We start from the raw sequence: 19,149 nt of genomic DNA, 5'->3' as shown, positions 1-19,149 counted from the left end.
TGCACCGCGTACTGGCAGGTGTTCCTGGCGCAGGGGATCTGCGTGGGGATCGGGAGCGGGCTGCTGGTCGTGCCCTCGGTGGCGGTGCTGCCGCTGTACTTCTCGGCGAAGCGCATGCTGGCGACGGGGATTGCGGCGACAGGGAGTAGTTTAGGTACGCGATAACGCTCCCTCTCTGTGAAATTCACCACCTGAGGCTGAGGCTGAGGCTGAGGCCGAGCCCCATGCAGCGGGAATCATCTACTCGATCATGCTCCGCCGACTGATCGTCCGCATCGGGTTCCCCTGGGCCGTGCGCGTGCTCGCCTTGGTCATGCTCGCCGGCTCCATCACCTGCGCCGCGGTGATGCGCCTCCGTCCCGGCCATGCCAAGCGCGCGCCCCTACAGTGGAGGAAATTCACCTCCGATTCGTGCCTTGTATCATTCACCGCCGGTATCCCCCCAAGCCCCCTACCAACCTTGGATCACTCCGCTGGAGACTACCCCCCTTTACCCCATGATTCTAACCAAAGAAAACAGCATTCACAGCAATGATGGCCGCAGTCTACATCCCCTTCTTCTACGTGGAAGACTACGCCCTCGACCTCTCCATCGACCAAGACACATCCTTCTACCTGCTCAGCATCATGAACGCAACCAGCTTGATTGGCCGCATCGGCTCGAACTGGTTAGCTGATCGGTGAGTAGCCCGGTCCTTACCCTTCCCTTCCCTTACCCTTCCTTACCCCCCCCTTACCCCAAACGTAACCCCCCTCTCCCCTCCCCCACCCATCAACCCACACTAACCCACCCAAAAAAAAAGATGGGGCGGCCTCCCCCTCGCCCTGCCCGGCTGCCTAGCCACCGCCATCATCCTCTTCTTCTGGCGCTTCGCCACCACCCTGCCGGCGCTGGTGGTCATCGTCGCGATCTACGGCCTGGTGTCGGGGAGTATCGTGTCCTTACCGCCGGCGATCATCGCCAATCTGCCGGGGGAGGTGTCGGAGGTGGGCGCGCGGATCGGGGTGGCGTATACGGTTGCGGCGGTGGGGGCGTTGGTTGGGAATCCGATCGCGGGGGCGGCCAGACAATCCGGCACGGGGGTGCCGGTGCAAGTCGAGTATCAGGGGACGTGGGTGTTTGGGGCGGCGGGGATGGCGGTGGCGGCGGGACTGGTGGGGTGGACTTTGTGGTTGAGGGGGGGGTTTTGGAAGTCGAAGTAGTTTGCTTGTTTGGGGGGGTACCTCTACTACTGACAACGTCAAATTCGATAGAATATTTATTTGGAACTAGTTGCAGTATGTTGAAGATCAAGCATGGTGGGGAATAGCCAGTGTTTGAGATCGATCTCAATGCAATGCCCTACTAGAACAACCCTCGGACCCATCCGGCCACCGACCACCAAGCAGCGGAGCCAAGCAAATGCAATATCGGAAGCATCCGACAGAACCCCCACATCCCCATACCATACTTAGGCACAACTTAGAACATTCTGTAACTAACTACTAGGTACAAAACCCAACCTCCCCCCGGATTCAATTAACCACACCCTAAGTTCACATCACATCACAACCCAATCCCAATACCAATAATCAGAACCACAACCACAACCACTATCCACCAAACCTCAAAGTCTACATACAGTACACACACCAAAAAGAAAATGCTAAAATCCACCCTCCGCCACCTCCCCAAACCCCCCCTCCCAAACCTCAACAAAAGACGACTTCTCACCACAACCGCCCCCCTGGCCACCCCCAAAACCAAAACGAAACCCCAACGCTCCCTCCCAGCATCCTACTACCGCGGCGGCACCAGCCGCGCCGTCTTCTTCAACGCGACCGACCTGCCCGCCGACGCCTCCACCCACCCCGCCATCTACCGCGCCGTGCTGGGCAGTCCCGACGCCGCGCACCGGCGCCAACTCGACGGGATGGGCGGGGGCATCAGCAGCCTCTCCAAGATCTGCATCATCCAAGGCGACTCAACCCACCCGGCCGCGGACGTCGATTACACGTTCGTGTCGGTCGGGGTGGTCGACGACAAGGTCGATCTGACGAGTAACTGCGGGAATATGAGTGCGGCGGTGGGGCCGTTCGCCGTGGATGCGGGGCTGGTGCGGGCGCCGCGGGTGAAGGGGGATCAGGCCACTGTTAAGATCCATAACACCAATACGGGGAAGATTATTCATTCGACGTTCCCGGTGGTGGAGAGTGCATCGGGGTCGGAAAAGGGGGAAGGGCCGGAGTATGAGGCGGCGACGAGCGGGGACTTCGCCATCGATGGGGTGGCGGGCACGGCGGCGCGGGTGCAGCTCGATTTCGTGGATCCCGCCGGGTCGGTCACGGGCAAGTTGCTCCCGACGGGGAATGCGGTGGATGTGTTTGAGGTCGAGGGGGAAGTGGAGGCGACGTGTATCGATGTCGCCAATCCGTGTGTCTTTGTCTCCGCGGCGAAGCTGAGGGTCCAGAGTAACCTGACGCCGGAGGAGTTGACGGCCGACGTGGGGTTGCTGGACAAGTTGGATCGCATCCGGAGGTTGGCCGGCGTGAAGATGGGCATCGCAGCGTCGCCCGAGAAGGTGCCCGGGAGCATTCCCAAGATCGCTCTGGTGGCGGCCCCCGGGGAGGATGCGCGCTCGGTCGCCAAGGGTCAAACGCCGCAGAAGGTCGATCTGGTGGCCAGGGCGCTCTCCGTAGGCCAGCCTCATAAAGCACTGCCCATCACGGTGGCCTTGGCTCTGGCAACCGCGGCGAGGGTGGAAGGGAGCACCGTGTCGCAGGTTGTGAAACGGGGACAGACGGTCGATGCTGCCGGGATCACAATCGGACATGCCAGTGGAAACATGTTGGTGGGGGCCGAGTTCGCCGAGGATGGCAGTCTGCAATCTGGTCGCGTGTTTTCGACCGCGCGGAGGTTGTTTGAGGGAAGGGTGTTCTGGAAAGATGAGTAACAAATATGCCGCAGACCTCATATTGTGTACATAGTATCAGTCGTGGAGAATCAATCACAGAGGCGGTTCTCAGAAGCAATCCTTCATCACGCTCGACAGCTCGCCACCGTAGTCAACCATATACTGTCCACTTCTTCCCCATACGTCGGTCTCCTGATGCGGCGGCAGGGCTCCCATCCCCATGATCTGTGTTTCCAAACTCCCAACCGCCTCGAACCACTCCATCAACTCCCTCGTCATCTGCACCCCATCCACCGGCGTGAGACTCGGTATACTGCCCGTTGACTGCATTGAAGGGTCAACCGCGCCACTCGCTTGTTCTATCTCCTGCTCCTTTGCAGAGTTAAGCACATCCGCACCATCAGGCCCAGCTTCCGCTGCCTCCGGCTGCCGACGCATAACCTGCGGCCCCAACTTCCGCAGACTCCGAATTGACTTCCACAATCGTAGTGAGATATAAGACTTTGTCGAGAAGCCTTTAATAAGTTCCAACGCCAGGTAGAATTCCTCACGACAGGCGCTACCGAACTGTGACGGGGCTTGCGCGACAGCCAGAAACAGCACCGCGACTGCCGAAACGAGAAACCAGTTGAAGGTCACCTGCTGAAGACGGTAGATATCCGTCGTCTCGTTGAGTCGCGTGATGAACCGGATTGTCTCCCTGGCCAGGTCGACGACCATCTGCGACTCAGCCGGGTACCGCACGATATGCGCGGCAGAGTGAAGCACGGGCCGATGGATGAGCATGCGGAGCTGGTTGGAGCGAAGGTAAAGCAACGCACGCAGGCGATGCAGACTGCGCGGTGGTTTAGGCTCGGTCTTCGAGGCCGACAACGGCGGCTGCTCCAGACGCAGGATCTCCGGGATGTTCATCACCCACTGCTGGACCTGCCAGTCCAGATAATTCATCTCATCCTTCTTGATCTCGTTCGTATTGTTGAAGGCTGAGATGAACTTCCACACCTTGGCCGCAATGCGACTGTACCGGATCATGACCCGGAGGTAGGGAGTCTTCTCCTCCGGCTCCGGTAGCCAGGGATCGATGTCGCTATCCTCGAGAGAGAACGGCATGCCCGTCCCAAAACTCCACCGTATGTCGAGAACATAAATCGACCAGAACAGCCGGAGAACACGATCCCGCCCCTCGGCGACAATGGCCGGCTGGCCAAGTGTTTCCCGTCGGTGCAGCCCCTTTTCCAGGCACATGCGCTCCACGATGCCAGCGATGCGCCAAGCCAGAATTTCCTCGTCGATCTGGAAATAGAAGATCGCCTAGAGCGCTTGTCAGCCATCCATACACCACCCCCCAACATAGAACTCACTCACAACCAGAGTCAACAAGATAATACTCTTAATCTCCGACGGTCCCCACACGCAATTATCAGCCACCTCGCGCACACTTTCAAACAGCCGCATCGCCAGCTCGCTGCTCCCCGCCGCCTCAGCCGTCAACGCACACGCAAAGACCAACCGCAGGATCTGGACGTCATCGGCGTGAGGTACCGCCCGAGACCCCTCGGGACGCGCCGCCACCGCCGCCGCCGACGACGACCCATACACGACCTCGACCTGATCCAGCAAGTCCTGCAAATCCAAGACGGGATACATCATGCCCATCTCCTCCTCATACACGCGACATAGCCGTATCGCCTCCGCCTTGTCCAACGACCACAGCGGATCCCCCTCGGGCCGCGCCGCATCCAGCAACGTCGCCGGCCCAGGCGAATCCGGCGGCAGCGGCGAAGGCGGATGGTTAGCATCGGCATCGGCCTCGGCATCCTCCGCCCCGTCCGTCTGCTCGACGATCCCCTGGCGGAGGAGATTCGACTTGGCCAAATGCAAGCTAAAGGCGGATGTCGTTGGGCCTTGGAACGCGGTCTCCCTGATCGTGGACCGGCGGCGACGGAATGGTCGCTGGCTGCCCGCTGCCCCGTGCCCCACCGCCGCGGCGTCCGACCGCGCCGCGATCGCGGTGGCAGTGACGCTGTGCTGCGTCAAGGTCGTGACAGCTGCGGAGAGGGTCTTGATTTGTTCCTGCATAGCAGACATCTGTTTACAGAGTTGCTCGAGGTAGACCCTGGGCGTCTATTAGCATGGGTGGGACTTCCACCAACACGTGCAGGGCGTGTGGGTGTGGGTGTGGGTGGGTGTGTAGGCGCGAAAACGTACTGCTGATCCGACTCGCCATCGGTGTGACGAGGGGGCTTGTCGTAGATACAGTCGATGCGTTGGCGGCCGCACCGCTGACAAGGCGTCTCGCCATTGCATTTGATCTTACGACGTTTGCATTCGTTGCTTGTTTGTATGTTAGTCTTGATCCTTGACCCAACCTAGTGTACCTCAGGGAACGGAACGAAGGGAGGCGCGGAAGAAGGAAGGGCAATGCACCTACCAAGCCTTGGCGATGTACTTTCGCCGTCGCTTGCGTGGATTGACCCCGTCAGAGTCATCCCGGTGTGCTGCTGGGGGCGAGAAGTCCCATGTTGTTAGAGAGGTAGTAGCGTCCATGATGGGGGTGTGGAAGTGACTGCGCGCGAGAAGTCGAGTGCGGAGAAGACGGAGGAGAGTAGACGGGACGGTAAACAGACGATGCTAGGTAGTGCTCCGACCGGGCGCAGCGCGGGGAAACTTGGAAGACAAACGCGGTGGCGGTCAGAAAGGACGGAAGACCCCGTGCGGGGGATTCCGCACCCGAGGCTACTAGTAACGTAACCATATCTCGGCCGAACTGGCGCCAGTGGTGCTTATCTCGACCACCTGCACCTCGTGCACCACACTTTAGTCTATGCATAATTCAATCATTAATTGATAAGTCGGAGATATACTACCATAATAATCTGTTGCCCTGCTTGGTGAATACCCAACTGGCAACCTGGAAAGTATTCATGCACTCATCATCTACGTGTAAATTTTAAGGAATTGCTACCTGCAAACTAGGTATATACTATTTATGCATATAGTGATCTCCCAACTATACAACTCTGAATTCAAAAATACTTTACATTCACAAATGGTTCACAAATGCTTAGTCCGCTCATCACTCTCCCGAATCCACTGCTTCAACTTCTCCGGATTCCTCGGTCGGAATCCCACCTTGAACGGTTTGGGCTCCGTTGTCAACGCCGTGGGGATGGCATTGCAGTGAATGGCATCCATGATCGGGCGGTCGTCGGGGTTCTTGGCCGGGTGCATGGTGAAGGCGGTGATCAAGCGAATGTAGGCGGTGTACAGCTCGCGGTTGGCCAGATGCGAGCCCGCGCACATGCGCGAGCCAGCCCCGTAGCCGTAGTGGGGAGTGCCCGTGCCCTCGCCCACCTCCAGATACCGCTCCGGCAGGAATTGCTCGGGCTTGTCGAAGTGCTCCTCGTCGTAGTCTGCGGCGTATGCGTTCTGGAGATGGGGTTAGTAAGAATTTTATCTTAAACCGGGAAACAATGTCGGAGATCAACATACCATGAAGAAGGTGGTTCCAGCGGGGATGGTCGCGCCGTTGTAGACAATATCCTTGGTGCTTTCGCGCGGCAGACAGATGGGAATCACGGTCCAGAACCGGAGGGTCTCTTTCACCAGGGCGGTCACGTAGGGGACTTTCTCTTCCACGAGGCACTTCTCCCAGGCGTCACCGTCCGGGTACACCTTCATGATCTCCTCGTAGGCCTTCTGCTGAACGCGCTGGCCGTCTTCCGAGGCGAGATAGGCGATGCCCATGATGACGTTGCCGGGAACTGTGTCCAATCCGGCGGAGACCATAGTGAGACAGATGGACTTGACCTCCGCTGGTGACTGTCAGTATTTTCGTTCGACATGATTTGTCTTTGGAAAGTCCATCGATCATGACTCACCCTCATTCAATTTCGCCTCGGGATCCTTGAGAATGTTTCCCGTGATGCACGGCTTATCCGTGCCCTTGGCAATCTGGTCCTTGAGAATATCCAACAGATACGTCAAATACTTATCGCGGCGCACGCGGAACGACTCGGCCTCGGTGTTCGCCTTGGGGAACAGACGCATGAGGGGGATGTAGTCCTGCCAATTGTTGCTGGTACTCCGAAAGTTGGAGACGCCGCGCTCGACGTCGCAGATCTCGTGCAGCAGCTCATCGTCGACGTTGCCGCTGATACGGAAGCCGTAGTTCAGCGTCAGACTGGTGTTGAGCGCAAACCGCTGGAAATACGCCACCGGGTTGATGTCCTTGGTGCCGCTGTCGCTGTCCTGGAACAGCTCGCGGATGCTGGCGGTGGCCTCGAGGTCGATGATTGGCATGTACGACTGCACGGCGGGGCGGTTCAGCGCGGTGGCGGCCGCCTTGCGTCGGCGCTTGCAGGACTCGTCCCAGGGCGAGGTGCCGATCGTGAAGCCCTGGGAGCTGGACACGACGCTGTGGAAGGTGTGGAAGGTCGGGCGCGAAATCAGGGCCGACTGGTCTTTGATCCACAGTTGGCGGACGGACTCGAAGCTGTTGGCGAAGACAATGCGCTGGAAGGAACAAGTATGCTCCGTCAGTTATATTTCGACTCGCTTGTCAGCCTTTTGTTCGTTGCGGGTCACATACCCGATTTCCCATCCGAACCTGGAACACTGGGCCATATTTCTTCGCCCACTTCTTCGTCACAGTAGCATGCTGGTCGCCTAATTGCAACAGGTTCCCAAATATAGGCACCCCAGGGATTTCAGGTATCCCCTTGATCTTGGGAACGTCGGTGCGGTTGAGATAGCGGATCAGAAAATATACCACCGCGACGGCGGCGAGGGCGAGGGTTTGGAAGGACATGGTGTGAGCGATAAAATTGGGAGTGGACTTGACTTTTTTTCTTGACGGTGGTGTCTGAAAGAAATCTGGAGCTTTATACACCTCACCTCCGCGGTTCTCCTCGGCTTATCATGGCTCAGAGCTGGCTATGCAGCGGTCCTCATGCAGCTAGACCTTGAAAATCGTAGTGGATTTGCGTCATGGGCCACCCGGCCAACAAAGAGGACTCGGGCCAACTGCATTCGTTATCCATTGCTGCAGCAAATAGAGAGTCGGCTGGCGTAGTTAGTAAGGTGATTCCCCGCACTTTCACCCTGGTTGAAATGAACAAATGCACGAGCGTGAATTGGCTGGGGCGGGAATTCGGAATGAAACACCGCGACCCCGCTCTCAACGGAAGCGGAACCGGGGCCGAGATCGACACCTGCCCCAGAAATCACCCAGAAACCAGAAACTGCCTACTGCAGCCTGTGCCCGCTGACTCCTTCCGCCACTATCCGTCCTGCTGCTCCCGTCGGGCCGATACTGCAGGTGGCGCTTCCTTTAGGTCCGACATGGTAAGTTAGAGATAGACATGGTATAAACTCCGCTGATAAGACTGAGGACGCTCAAAGGCCTTGGACGGGATCATGCCTAGGGTTGTATAGTACTTCAATGTCTGCTAATCAGCATGAATTAAAATCATATTACCCTATTTGGCCGAACTCGATCATGGAATAATGACATCCACCAATTCCTTGTGCAACATCAGACATACTCATCATGCAACAGCCCCATCATAGTTAAAGCATTTCAACTCCCATCCAAAACTCTCGCTTCACAGCCACTAGGATATCCCCTCGTGCTCAGCTCATCCCGAAACCCCAACACAGATATAGTATCCATACCACATATTAGTGCATCCCGTCCCCACGGCCGGATTCCAGGTCACAATGTTCTGCACAGTGATCCCCTCCTTTGTCGCAACAGTGGTGCACGTATCGCCAGACGACACCAGGTAAAAGTTATTGCAGTTGGTCACCATGCCCGTCTGGATGGGGGTAGGAGTCGACACCGGAGCGGTCGTGGTGGTACTTGTGGTGGTGGTGGTGGTGGTCGCCGTTGATCCCACCCCGACGCAGACATAGTACCCCAACCACAGGGCGGTACACCCGCTGCCGACGCCGGAGTTCCACGAGTAAAAGTCGGTCAGGGAGATGCCGGCTGTCGTCGCGATACTGGTGCAGGTCTCACCACTCGCCACCAGATGGTACGCGTTGCAATTTGCGGCGATGCCTGGCTGAGTAGGGCTGGGGGCTGCGGCTGCGGCGGCGCTGTTAACTTTGGAGGCGGTGATGAGCGTGGTCGGTGCCGGAGATGCAGCAGGAGGAGCAATGGCTGCTACCAAAGGAGCAGCTAAGGTGAGAAAAGAAAGGTAGGAGAGGTGCATGGCTGATGATTGAAAGGTTGTTGCTCAGATGCTTGATCTGTCGGGCTTGGTGCTTGTTCCTATCCACCTGTTGAAGGCAGAATACGCTTCCTTTTATATGCTGAAGCGCTGATTCCTGTTGAACTCAACCGCAGGTCACAAGGTCCCTCTGGCATCAACAGAAGAAGGGATTCTTGCATTTGGCGCAGATACCTGGACCGAGGACGATGAGCGTCTCCCCACATACAACAGCCGCAATTAATGCAGGTCTCATATTCCGGGGCTCATCTGATGAACTGAAGGATGTGGTGTCCAATAGCTAAAGGATGCCCGAGGTAGCTTCTGTCTTCATTGGCTGCCTGACTGAACCCCTGCCGGTAGGTGTACCTTCTCGTTGACCAGGATAGATTTCCTATGGCACACTCGGAAGGCAGTCGGGTTGTTGCAGGGACTGCAAATGGCGATGATGTCGGGTCTCGGCCACCGCTTCCCAAGCGAAGCTGACATCCTGCAAGACAGTACATGGATGCTTGCAGTTAGAGTGACACGCCGATACTTCCAGGCGTCTCGTTGGTCGGATTCCGCGGATCGCTCGTATTGTGTCTCACAAGGGTCTAGTTGTGATTGAATAGATTCAAGTTTTTGTATGGGATTGTTCTTTTCTGGTTCCTGCATCAGGCGCCCGATTCACCCGTTACATAAGTATTACGGCGGAAAGCTTTTCGAGATAGTCAGCATGAGTTTGCGAACCATGGTTGAGAACACTTCATTACTATCAACTGCTCGATAAGCTCTGGGATAATTCAAGACTCGGCAAGGTGCATGGACGGGACATCAAGGCAGAGGATCAAGAATAAGTCACACGTGCCGTTCGTCAGGATGACTGCCTAAGCCCAGAGCCTTGTGTGACTCTTGTTCCGCGGATGATCGGCATATGAGCTCATATTGTCTGACATGCAGGTCTTCCTCCCGGGGATGAGGTGAGACAGTCAAAGCAATCAGTCGTCGTCATAAGCACGCCCCAAGTATCTTTTCCAGCCCTTGTTATTTAGTTCACATGTCGCAATACGCGTTCAAAATTCGTTCTCTGTGAAAGGAAAAGCTTAGTTCACGGCAGGCCTATAGCGAGGGGGAGTCAAGCCAAAGGAAGCGATGTACCTGACGAAGAATTATCACTCTCCGCTTGTCATGCCATCAAACTGAAGGTCAGTGCGGGGGCGGGGGGCATGCATCTAAGCTACTGCATGTCTCTCAAGCAGATCACAAGTAGGTATTATCGACTAAGTGCAGCGTGCAGCGTGCAGCGTTGCATTCCGGTACATCATGCTATGGGATGTAATCAAAGACTTGCTCGCCTTGTCCATGAGTATGTCCCAAATAGTTGTATGTTGCATGTAGAAAACAAAAACAGATGATGGACCATTGAGTTACAGCAAGAGAAGGCAGCGCCAAGAATGAGCTGGAATAGAAGAAGAAAGTTGAGAAGTGAAGAAGGAGCGGGGAATGCACAAGTAAGACATTTGAACAGGGGTTTGGTGTTTAGTCTCAGTCAGGCTCTCCATGCCTCAGGCCACACCGCCCGCAGACCTATCAATTCTCCCAACCAACGAGTGAGCTAAAAAAAACAATCACACTGCAGCAGCTAGACAATCTCCAGCTAACGAAGCTCAAGTGAGATTTCCATATTGTAGTACCTTGTGTGATTTCAAGTCGAGAACGAAGTTCTATAAATGGGATTGATTAAGATTGACATCAAGATATTATAAACAAGTTGGAAAGAGTACATTCGAATCGAAGATTTCAACATGCTTCTACACCATAGAAGCTTTCCTCGACGCACTGAATTGGCTGCTCCGACGTCTAGTGGTGTGTCTTTGCCTGTCCGCGGCAAGGGTCTGTGCGAACTTGCTCCTCGCCCGTATCTCAGGGCCTTTCCAGTAAAAGATGTAAATCGGAATGGTCACCAAGACAGCCAAGCAGCCAAGAATAGTGCTAGCCCATTGGAGATGAAAGCGTCCGCCAATGTTGGCATACATCGGGGTTGCGTACATCGCGGATAGCCCGGCGAGAAGATCTCGTGCGAACCCATTCCCGCCCGTGGCGGACGCGGAATACTCGCCATAAGCCGCCACCATGTAGTCTATCGTAGCCATGTAGATACCATAGTTTGCGATGGCAATCAGGAATACGAAGACCAGAGGCACCATCCAGTGGGTATACTCCGGGCCCATGGACGTCCAGGCAAAGCCAAAGAGTCCGATCGTCTCCAGGGGTGCGATGAAAAGCAAAAGTAAGAGCCGGCGCTCAGCCACCCGGGCCGCATCACCATCTCGTCGTCGGATCAAGCGCTGGCGGTAGATATCGGGCAGGAAAATGGCATATGCAACCAGATAGCCAACAAAAATAGCGACAAAGCACAATCCAACATGCAGTGGATTAAAGCCCCATTGTTTGAAGACCAAGGAGAACGATTCGATGCAGGTAAAGATTAGCGCATCGGAGAAGCCAGAAAGAAGAGATAGAAAAAGCACAATGGGCTCGCGCAGGAACATCTCGAATGGGCGACGCCAAATGCAAAGGATTTCTTTCACGTCAAACCGGGAAGGCTTGAGCTCACTCGGGCCATAGACATTTGGATCCTCACCAGATTTGCGCCGACGCTTCGCCTCTCGATCCAGCAAGATGGTAGATCTTGTTTCGGTGACGAAAAAGCAATGGAGTATTTGGGTGACTCCACCGAAAATAAGCTGGATCCAGAAATTCCATCGCCAGTTCAACCACTGCTCCATCATTCCTCCGAATATAGGCCCAATAGTCGTCCCACCGACAGAGCTCAAGACCACATATGCGACAGCAAAGCCCTGGTCATCTGGCTCCCACATGTCAGCGGTCATACCCAGGGTGACCGAGCCTCCTGCGGAGCTAATCCCACCAAGGCCGCGACCAACCACCATGGTTCCAAAGTTAGGTGCCAAGGCACAGGGAATTTGCCAGACATTCACGAGAAGAAGGCTCAGTTGCATAATAGGCCATCGACCGAATTCCTCGCTCCATGGCGCCCATAGCTCGCAGCCAAAGGCGTAGGTACCAGGAAGATCATCTGACCGACTCGAGCCGCTTGCTGGCTGATATGGAAATGTTCCGACAACTGCACCACGGCATTGGAATATGTACTGCTGTTGAAGTTCATGGACATTTGAACAACGAAGATAACTGTCAAAATCCCCCATTTCTTGTACCATGGGAAGCAGAAGCCAAGTTTCTCGTATGCATCCTCTTCAGTCAATTCGCGCTTCCCATCGCCACGGAATTTGCCTCGCACTTCGGTATCGGTATCCGAGGATGCTGCATGCTCATCATGGATGTTAGTGGGCCTTCGGGCAGGGCTCAAGTCGCAGTCTCCAAGACCAGAATCCTTCTTTTCCGACTTCTCAGGGTCAAATAGGGGGGAGCGCGGCGACTGGTTCCTCGAGGTCATGGCAACGGTGCACAGTCAGTGTAGAATATTCTTCAGAGTCGACCAGGCTTCTTCGACTGAATTGTAAGGGTAGATGGTAGGCCTCAGTAGACGTGTAGTGTGTAGATGACATTGGGTGCCCCATTTATCAGACGAAATGAAGACGAACGGTATTATGATGGAACGAAGTCGAGGTGTTGTATCACGAAGAGGAACCGATGTGGTCTTATAAGCAGTTTTTTTCATTCCACTCATGCTGATGACCTAAAGTGGAAGTAGATGTGAGATGGATTCGCCAGCGGAGGTGCGACGTCATAGAACCCGGGGGTCAGAAACGGCAGCAGTGGAGATGATGCACGCCCGCTTTCCGATCCATCGATCTCCCCGGTCCCGCATCTTGGATAGTCAATCAAGAACGGTTGAGCTGTCCCAGTTCTTACCTCAAGCTTAGTAAGATCTCTGGCTGTTTCCCACGAGCTTGCTTTGGCGCCGACGAGATATGGCCTCTTTGTAGGACATAGCGCATGTGATTGATACAACTTGCTAACTCTGTGTGCATGTTGCGTTAAAAGGTGCACGAACCACATCAAGTCATGAAAAAATGAGTCTGTGAAGATTGGAGTCACTCGGCTTCGGTTGCTGATAAGGCGCAAGAAGTTGTAGATCCAATCAGCGATCTCGGACTTGGGACCTTGAATTGATGGAACATTTGCCGGAATTCCTAATGCGGAAGCCCGGAGTGCGACCGTGGACTGTGGACCGTCCAGGTCATTGCAGCGCCTATTGTTTGGTCGGAATCTTTAACAATACTCTCGGCATGACGCAAAGTCAAGGGTTTCCGGAGTGCATATGAAAGGTCCTCATCCTCCAGATCGGCTGTTTTTTGGAGAATCGTAGACTCAGAGGCATGAATCGGCAGCCCATTTCACCAAATCGGACAGGTTTCGTGGCTGTGAGCTGACGGGGTGACATCAGGTCAGTGAATCACCGCCCTGTTCTAGAAGGATTGTTCATCATGAGTGCATGAGGCCATCTGGAAACCAAATGTCATCGTTCCCTGGTCCTGGGGTTTAGAGCCGGTCGCCATTCATGGAGCCGGTATTCATGAATTCGCAGTTGCCGCTCTCACAGGTGCCGGGGAATTCCTGGGGTTCTGAGTAATATTTCTGAACGCTTCAAATTGTAGATCAAGAGGAGCTGTACTTATTCAGCAGCATTCTGTGTAGGCTTCTTTGGTCTTGTTGACGTGGCGCATATCACAGACTTTGATGCGGTGACGAGGTCCGGTATTGCTCTGCTCTTGCCTCATCGGTCAGCATGTCAAGATGGAAGGTCACCTGACACTCCAATGAAGTAAACATAAAGCAAGCAATTCCCTCGGCCTTCGCTAAGCGAGAATGTTGTTCTGGCATGGTGTAGTTTTTGTTTATACTTTCGACACCAAAATTTGATGTATAAATTCTACCAAACAACAAGTGCACTATTTCCTCCCCTCGCCACATGATGAGGATTAAAGCATTTTCTTCTTGGCCTACTGATTACGTGGAACCTCAATGCTCGCCTCCAACATGTTTCCCGATATCTGATGGATGCGCATATCCTGAATGGCCCATTCCATGAACGGCGGAGACGAGCGCGCCAAGACCCTAGTCCGATTTCGGGGGTAGCTTGCGAGACCCCCTACCAGTTTCGGTGGAGAAAGCCGATACCGGGTGGAGTTAGCAGGGCGTTTGCTGTGGACCCGAAACTGTCTGCCGACTGTGACCCCTCTTGGTAATGGCCGCCGTCGGGCCTGGCTCGCCCCCGAGTTTTCCATCTCAACCTCACCATCACCTGTTTCCTGACCGAATTGACAATTACTGCAATCGCAATCATTCTCACCTGTGAACCTCCGACCTTGTCGGATCTATTCACATTTGCCTAACGTCCTATACTTCCACGCACTGCCTGCCTGACACATGCGTCCATGGTGTTTCCTGGGAGACTGAGTACTGGCTGCTATGTATGCCGTAAGCGAAAGGTCAAGGTATGTTGGTCACTTTCAGAAGTTGGATGTCTGTGTGGTCTTAATAATTCTCTTCTGTAGTGCGATGGGGAGAGACCGGTTTGTCGTCGTTGCGTGACACATAACAGGCAATGCACAGGCTATCCCGATGCCTTCGCATTTCGAACCTATAAGCCCGGCTCAACACACAAGACCTTGACAGATGATGCGAAGGTTCCTGCTGATTCCGGGGACTTAGACCCTGAGGGTTCGGAGCTATCAGTATGCTCCACCAACCTAATCTCCGAAGGGTTGGGTCCTTTGGTACCCACCCTTGCTCCTTGCTGGGAGTCCCAGTCCCTCGGGTACTTCTATGATCAGTATGTCCTTCACGCCCAAAGGTCTCCTTGTGAGGGTCACCTTGCATTTCTTCCGGACTTGTTCCGTGAGAAAGGTGATGACCCTTGCTTGAAGCATGCCGTGCTTAGCGTGTCCTATCTTTCCTTGCACAATGTCTCCAGACGTGGAGAGCTGCATGCCAATGCTCGACGGCACTATGGACTGGCTTTAAACTCACTGAGCACTGCACTCAGCATTGAAGGGGCTTATTTGAAGGATGAAGTATTCGCAGCGGCACTTTTCTTGAGTATGTTTCTTGTAAGTGAACCAGGTCAGTCCTCCCACGAGAAAGACTTCGCTTACCCAATACAGGACATAAGCGGTGATCACAGCGACGTCGCAAACCCTCACATCCCAGGAATCTACTCCCTCATGCAGCTGCGAGGGAGGCCACCTCGGAGTAGCAAATATGGCCGAGTCCTCTTTGGCTGGGCTTTCACTCAGACCGTAGGTCAACTCACCCAGCCCGACCAAAATCACAAGGTTAACAGGCCAGCAGCAAATTCAAGCCATAGCCAACAACCAATACCAGTATGCCTCTCTGCCTTCGTCGATCAATATGATCTACGAGCCGGACTTCATCTATCGTTCGGGAATCATCACGGGAAAGATATCCGAGTTCTGTAACTCTGTCCAACGAACCCGAGAAACCGTGGGTCACAGCTCGAAACCCGCCAAATCACTCCGCTCAATTCTGTGGCGCGCCCGCTGCATCCTCGACGAGATCGACACCTGGAACGAACGGATTCCCGGTCATTGGAAACGCCAATACCTCGACACGACTCTCGAGAACAGTCCTCCCGAGAAGCCACAAACTCCTCGCGACCCCTGGACGACCTGCTTCCTCGCCGTCGTACAAGCCACCCAAATCTTCTTCTACCTCCAAGTAATAGCATGCTGCGACGCGCTCGACGATCTGGAAGACACAACAACGCCTGAAGCCTCACCACACCCTCCCCGACACGACCCGTACGGTAGCGACGACGACTCATCCGATGAAGGCCCACATAATCCCACATCGCTCTACGAAATCGACTTCGAAGATCGAATTGAGGACCTGACGGATCTGATCTGTTTGACCGTAACCACAATCCTCGGCCAAATCAACGAAGCCACAGGCGCGTTCCAACTCCACCCGCATAGCAAGCTGGGTAATAGCTCGACATTACTATGGCCAATGTGGCTGGTGGCCAACTCGCCCTTCTCCACAGCAGAGCAGGTCTCTCTGTGTCGAAAGGGACTGGAGTGCATCGGGTCGACCATGGGGTATCGCCTCGCGTCCGTGCTAAGTGGGAATGCATGCCCACTTTCGCCATTCGCGATGCCTCCACAGAGCGCGACCTCGCATTGTTTACCGAGCCAGTGAGCCCACCCGCTGGTTATCCGAGACTCTGGCCATTATGTATAGACACTAATTTATGACGCGCTACGAGCCATGAAACATGAACACTTTCTCTACTGCAATGAATAATCCGAGAGTTTTAACACTTCGCCACCCATTCACAAAATTATCAGCAAATCAATACCCTCCCACCAATGCCCCAACAATAGCCATAAGCAAATTACCAATGAAATCACGTCGTAGTATGTAAATAGTCTCCGGGGACCAACTTCCTCGGTTTGGAAACCCCGAGCGGGTAAGTTGAACCCGGTAACTAAAAAAGCCCAAACCCGCCGAAGGTTGAACCATAAACCCTCCGAGTCCGCCCCCGGACGTTTAGGGGTTCAACCGGTGTGAGCTAAAACCTCCGGGCGCCGAAATTCCCCATAAAGGTTGAACCTTTGCGCCGATGCCCGCGCCGAACTTTTTGTAGTATTGTGGAAGAACGATAGGTACAGTACATAATAGGCTGTATACTCCAGAGTTGACGCTCTGGTTATTTATGTGGTAGTCGCTTTTGGGCGCGCTAGCAAGCCTCCGTAGAGGCTTTCATTCTGCCGGAGGTAACAGGATTTTGCGCATAATAAAGCTGGATGGCACAGGTAAATGCTGATTGCGTTCTTCCATTAGCTAATTAGGGATCCACTGCTCGGCTCACAACACCAGAAGATCTATCTAAGTTGAAGTGGGTGCAAGGTGTACTGTGCAGTTAAAGCTAAGAATGTGTTGTTCTCGGAGAAGGCAATGAGCCTCAAGACGAAACGGATCTGAACATTGCATCATTGCTGGTTTTTCGAAACAGGCAAGCAAAAAGCAAAGAGAAGAAGATGAAAGAAGGAAAGAAGGAAGTAACAAGTATTGCAGAGACAGCCGTCTAAATGCCGATTCTGGGAAACACGGTGTAGTTAACGGCGACGGATCGGTAGTGCCGCTCTCAGATCCTGCGGTAGTCGTTCGTCTTGCTGTAGTACCCACTCTCCTTCCAACAGTTGATCCATCTCTCGCTCATATGCTCTCTGGTATAAAAGACGACCGTTTCGGTGGGTCAGATCTTGATAGGAAAGTCCGTTACTACTCTCATGCTCCAAGATCATTTCGCCCCAGCCCTGGGGCTGAAGCGTGAGGTTGTCGTAAGTCGAGAGAACAGAACCACCGACATGTCGTTGCCATTTATATTCCTGGTGGACGCCACCCGAGCCCAGATTTAGATACCTGGTAATAACGAAAGCATCACCGTCGTTGCCGCAAGAGACCAGGCGTATCTCGAACTTCATCTTACAGTGAGGACAGCGGTAAAACTCCGGATGAGGGTACTTGTCCGGAAGGCAACCAGACTGGCGACTGTCCTGCATACAGTACCTGATGTCATCGAAGTCAGGGACGAACAGATGGTCACAAAGTGGAAATGGAATAGTCCACATGTAATACAAGTTATTGGGATTGGCCAAGAACCAGGTTTGTATGCGAAGGCACACGCGGTGCAGTTTTGGAAGTATTTGCACGTCAGCCGAGAACAATTTTGTTCCAGGCGACGCCGGGTCCCGATTGACCTGGATGTAGGATAGCCATTTCGTAGACACCCCATGCGCAGGCCCGCAATGATACCTCTTCAGCGCCAAGTGAAGGTGAATGCCCCTGAAACGATATGCGGCAGAAAAGGCCACAGTGGTTCTTCTAAGGGCCCAGGAATGATCGTAATCAAGTATACCGTGCTTATTCCAAAGGATCGAAGGCTGGTTAAGAGGTCCCGGTGGACCCAGAGTGTTCTTTGAGTGTAGACAGTAGCAGGAAGTGCAGTAGACGTACTCGGGAAGGTCTCGAGCCATTCTTTGGAGAAATATGTTTCTTGAGGCATTCTGTCGGCAAGGGAAAGGGAAACATCCGAAGATATTATATAGATAATGGCTGCATATCGAAAGGGATGCTTCATCTTGTGGTAGCAGGAAGTCGGCTATCATATATAATAGTTCTATAGGAAGGCTGCTAAGGCGATCGCGGCTGTAGTAAGAGGGGTCTCCAGTCGAGACACGCACACGAGGTGAGAGGGCAGTCATCCGTTGTATCCAGGTCTTTGTAGAACTTCTGGGGCTTTGTAAAGCTGGTTAGTCGAACTGAAGCTCCGTCGGTGGGAAACTTTGTGGGTGGTTTACTTACCGAAAAGCATGGTTCGAGGGACCAGACATCGCGCAGATCAAGAGGAAAGCTGAATTAGGTAATGATATCTTTGGTATAACAGCTAAAAATAAGAGGTATCTCGGGTATGAAAGTGATAGTGAAGAGCACCGACTTGTAGCGGACAAATTGCCAGGCACGTCTCTTAGGGTCGCAACAATGATACTAGGTACTAGGTAGTCGTCGGTGACTGCCTCGAGCAGTAGCCCGGAAGCGCAGTCGAGGAAAGTGCGCTCAGTAGCGGTAGCGGATTGGGATCCATGGTAGTCGCCTGTGAGGTACCAAGCATTAGTTCGACGTTCCATCTATAGGGTGGAGGGAGCTGACTCGAAAGGCCTATGCTGGTAGATCATCCAAGGGTATGGACTTGAGTACTCCCATTTCCCAACAATCAGTCTTTGTACGTGCAAATCCAAGAACCATGATATGAATTTCAGACAAAGATCTTCGAGGACCAGAGAGACTCTTTTGTATAGAACGAATTATGTGCGATGCCGCATCAGAGATAAATGGTGAAATTTCTCGACACGTAGGGAAGAGCATATCCTCCAGCCGTGAATAATCATCAGGATTGACCGAACACAGCTTGCTTTGTCTGTTGAAGCTTTGTGACTTGGAAAAGTTAGTCCAGGGTCTGAGGCATACAGTAAACAGTGAGCGAGTAA

General features: G+C 53.9%; 6 protein-coding genes across 6 annotated transcripts; 2 read left to right on the top strand and 4 right to left on the bottom strand.

Moving 5' to 3' along the window:
- Window positions 1-454: 454 nt before the first annotated feature.
- BO66DRAFT_418455 (DUF453 domain protein) lies at window positions 455-2,933 on the top strand (the record flags this gene model as incomplete). Its single annotated transcript, XM_025649744.1, has 2 exons — window positions 455-680; window positions 1,703-2,933. The coding sequence occupies exons 1-2, from the start codon at window positions 532-534 to the stop codon at window positions 2,931-2,933; spliced, it is 1,380 nt and encodes a 459-aa protein (XP_025506795.1). The 5' UTR covers window positions 455-531.
- Window positions 2,934-2,967: 34 nt separating this feature from the next.
- BO66DRAFT_251529 (putative C6 transcription factor) lies at window positions 2,968-5,459 on the bottom strand. Its single transcript, XM_025642963.1, has 4 exons — window positions 5,326-5,459; window positions 5,103-5,228; window positions 4,260-5,010; window positions 2,968-4,205 (listed from the first exon to the last, which is right to left on the bottom strand). Exons 1-4 carry the CDS (start codon window positions 5,439-5,441, stop codon window positions 3,003-3,005), a joined length of 2,196 nt encoding a protein of 731 aa, XP_025506794.1. The 5' UTR covers window positions 5,442-5,459; the 3' UTR covers window positions 2,968-3,002.
- Window positions 5,460-5,948: 489 nt separating this feature from the next.
- Window positions 5,949-7,704, bottom strand: BO66DRAFT_435863 (cytochrome P450; the record flags this gene model as incomplete). The annotated part of the gene is made up of 4 exons (XM_025650887.1): window positions 5,949-6,323; window positions 6,387-6,709; window positions 6,776-7,409; window positions 7,486-7,704. 4 exons carry the CDS (start codon window positions 7,702-7,704, stop codon window positions 5,949-5,951), a joined length of 1,551 nt encoding a protein of 516 aa, XP_025506793.1.
- Window positions 7,705-8,542: 838 nt separating this feature from the next.
- BO66DRAFT_281211 (LysM peptidoglycan-binding domain-containing protein) lies at window positions 8,543-8,977 on the bottom strand (the record flags this gene model as incomplete). Its single annotated transcript, XM_025643065.1, has 1 exon — window positions 8,543-8,977. A coding segment is annotated over one exon (435 nt), but the record flags the coding sequence as incomplete, so codon positions are not given.
- Window positions 8,978-10,144: 1,167 nt separating this feature from the next.
- BO66DRAFT_409197 (MFS multidrug transporter) lies at window positions 10,145-12,569 on the bottom strand (the record flags this gene model as incomplete). The annotated part of the gene is made up of 4 exons (XM_025649162.1): window positions 10,145-10,176; window positions 10,932-12,135; window positions 12,180-12,412; window positions 12,500-12,569. The coding sequence occupies 4 exons, from the start codon at window positions 12,567-12,569 to the stop codon at window positions 10,145-10,147; spliced, it is 1,539 nt and encodes a 512-aa protein (XP_025506791.1).
- Window positions 12,570-14,514: 1,945 nt separating this feature from the next.
- On the top strand, window positions 14,515-16,297 carry BO66DRAFT_316601 (Zn(II)2Cys6 transcription factor; the record flags this gene model as incomplete). Its single annotated transcript, XM_025643515.1, has 4 exons — window positions 14,515-14,574; window positions 14,635-15,189; window positions 15,244-15,378; window positions 15,431-16,297. The coding sequence occupies 4 exons, from the start codon at window positions 14,515-14,517 to the stop codon at window positions 16,295-16,297; spliced, it is 1,617 nt and encodes a 538-aa protein (XP_025506790.1).
- Between the last annotated feature and the right edge of the window lie 2,852 nt (window positions 16,298-19,149).

This window comes from Aspergillus aculeatinus (genome assembly GCF_003184765.1).
Source record: "Aspergillus aculeatinus CBS 121060 unplaced genomic scaffold BO66scaffold_9, whole genome shotgun sequence".
In the NCBI taxonomy this organism is placed as follows: Eukaryota; Fungi; Ascomycota; class Eurotiomycetes; order Eurotiales; family Aspergillaceae; genus Aspergillus; species Aspergillus aculeatinus.
The sequence above is the reverse complement of the archived record's forward strand: the minus strand, read 5'-3'. Positions and strand labels throughout refer to the sequence as shown.

Excerpts from the sequence above, each read along its gene's own strand:
- BO66DRAFT_251529 (XM_025642963.1), bottom strand. The coding sequence starts at position 5,441 with ATGGACGCTACTACCTCTCTAACAACATGGGACTTCTCGCCCCCAGCA. Across the intron at positions 5,229-5,325 it reads AAGTACATCGCCAAGGCTTG|CAACGAATGCAAACGTCGTA; the intron begins GTAGGTGCATTG and ends CATACAAACAAG. Across the intron at positions 4,206-4,259 it reads TTATCTTGTTGACTCTGGTT|GCGATCTTCTATTTCCAGAT; the intron begins GTGAGTGAGTTC and ends CAAGCGCTCTAG.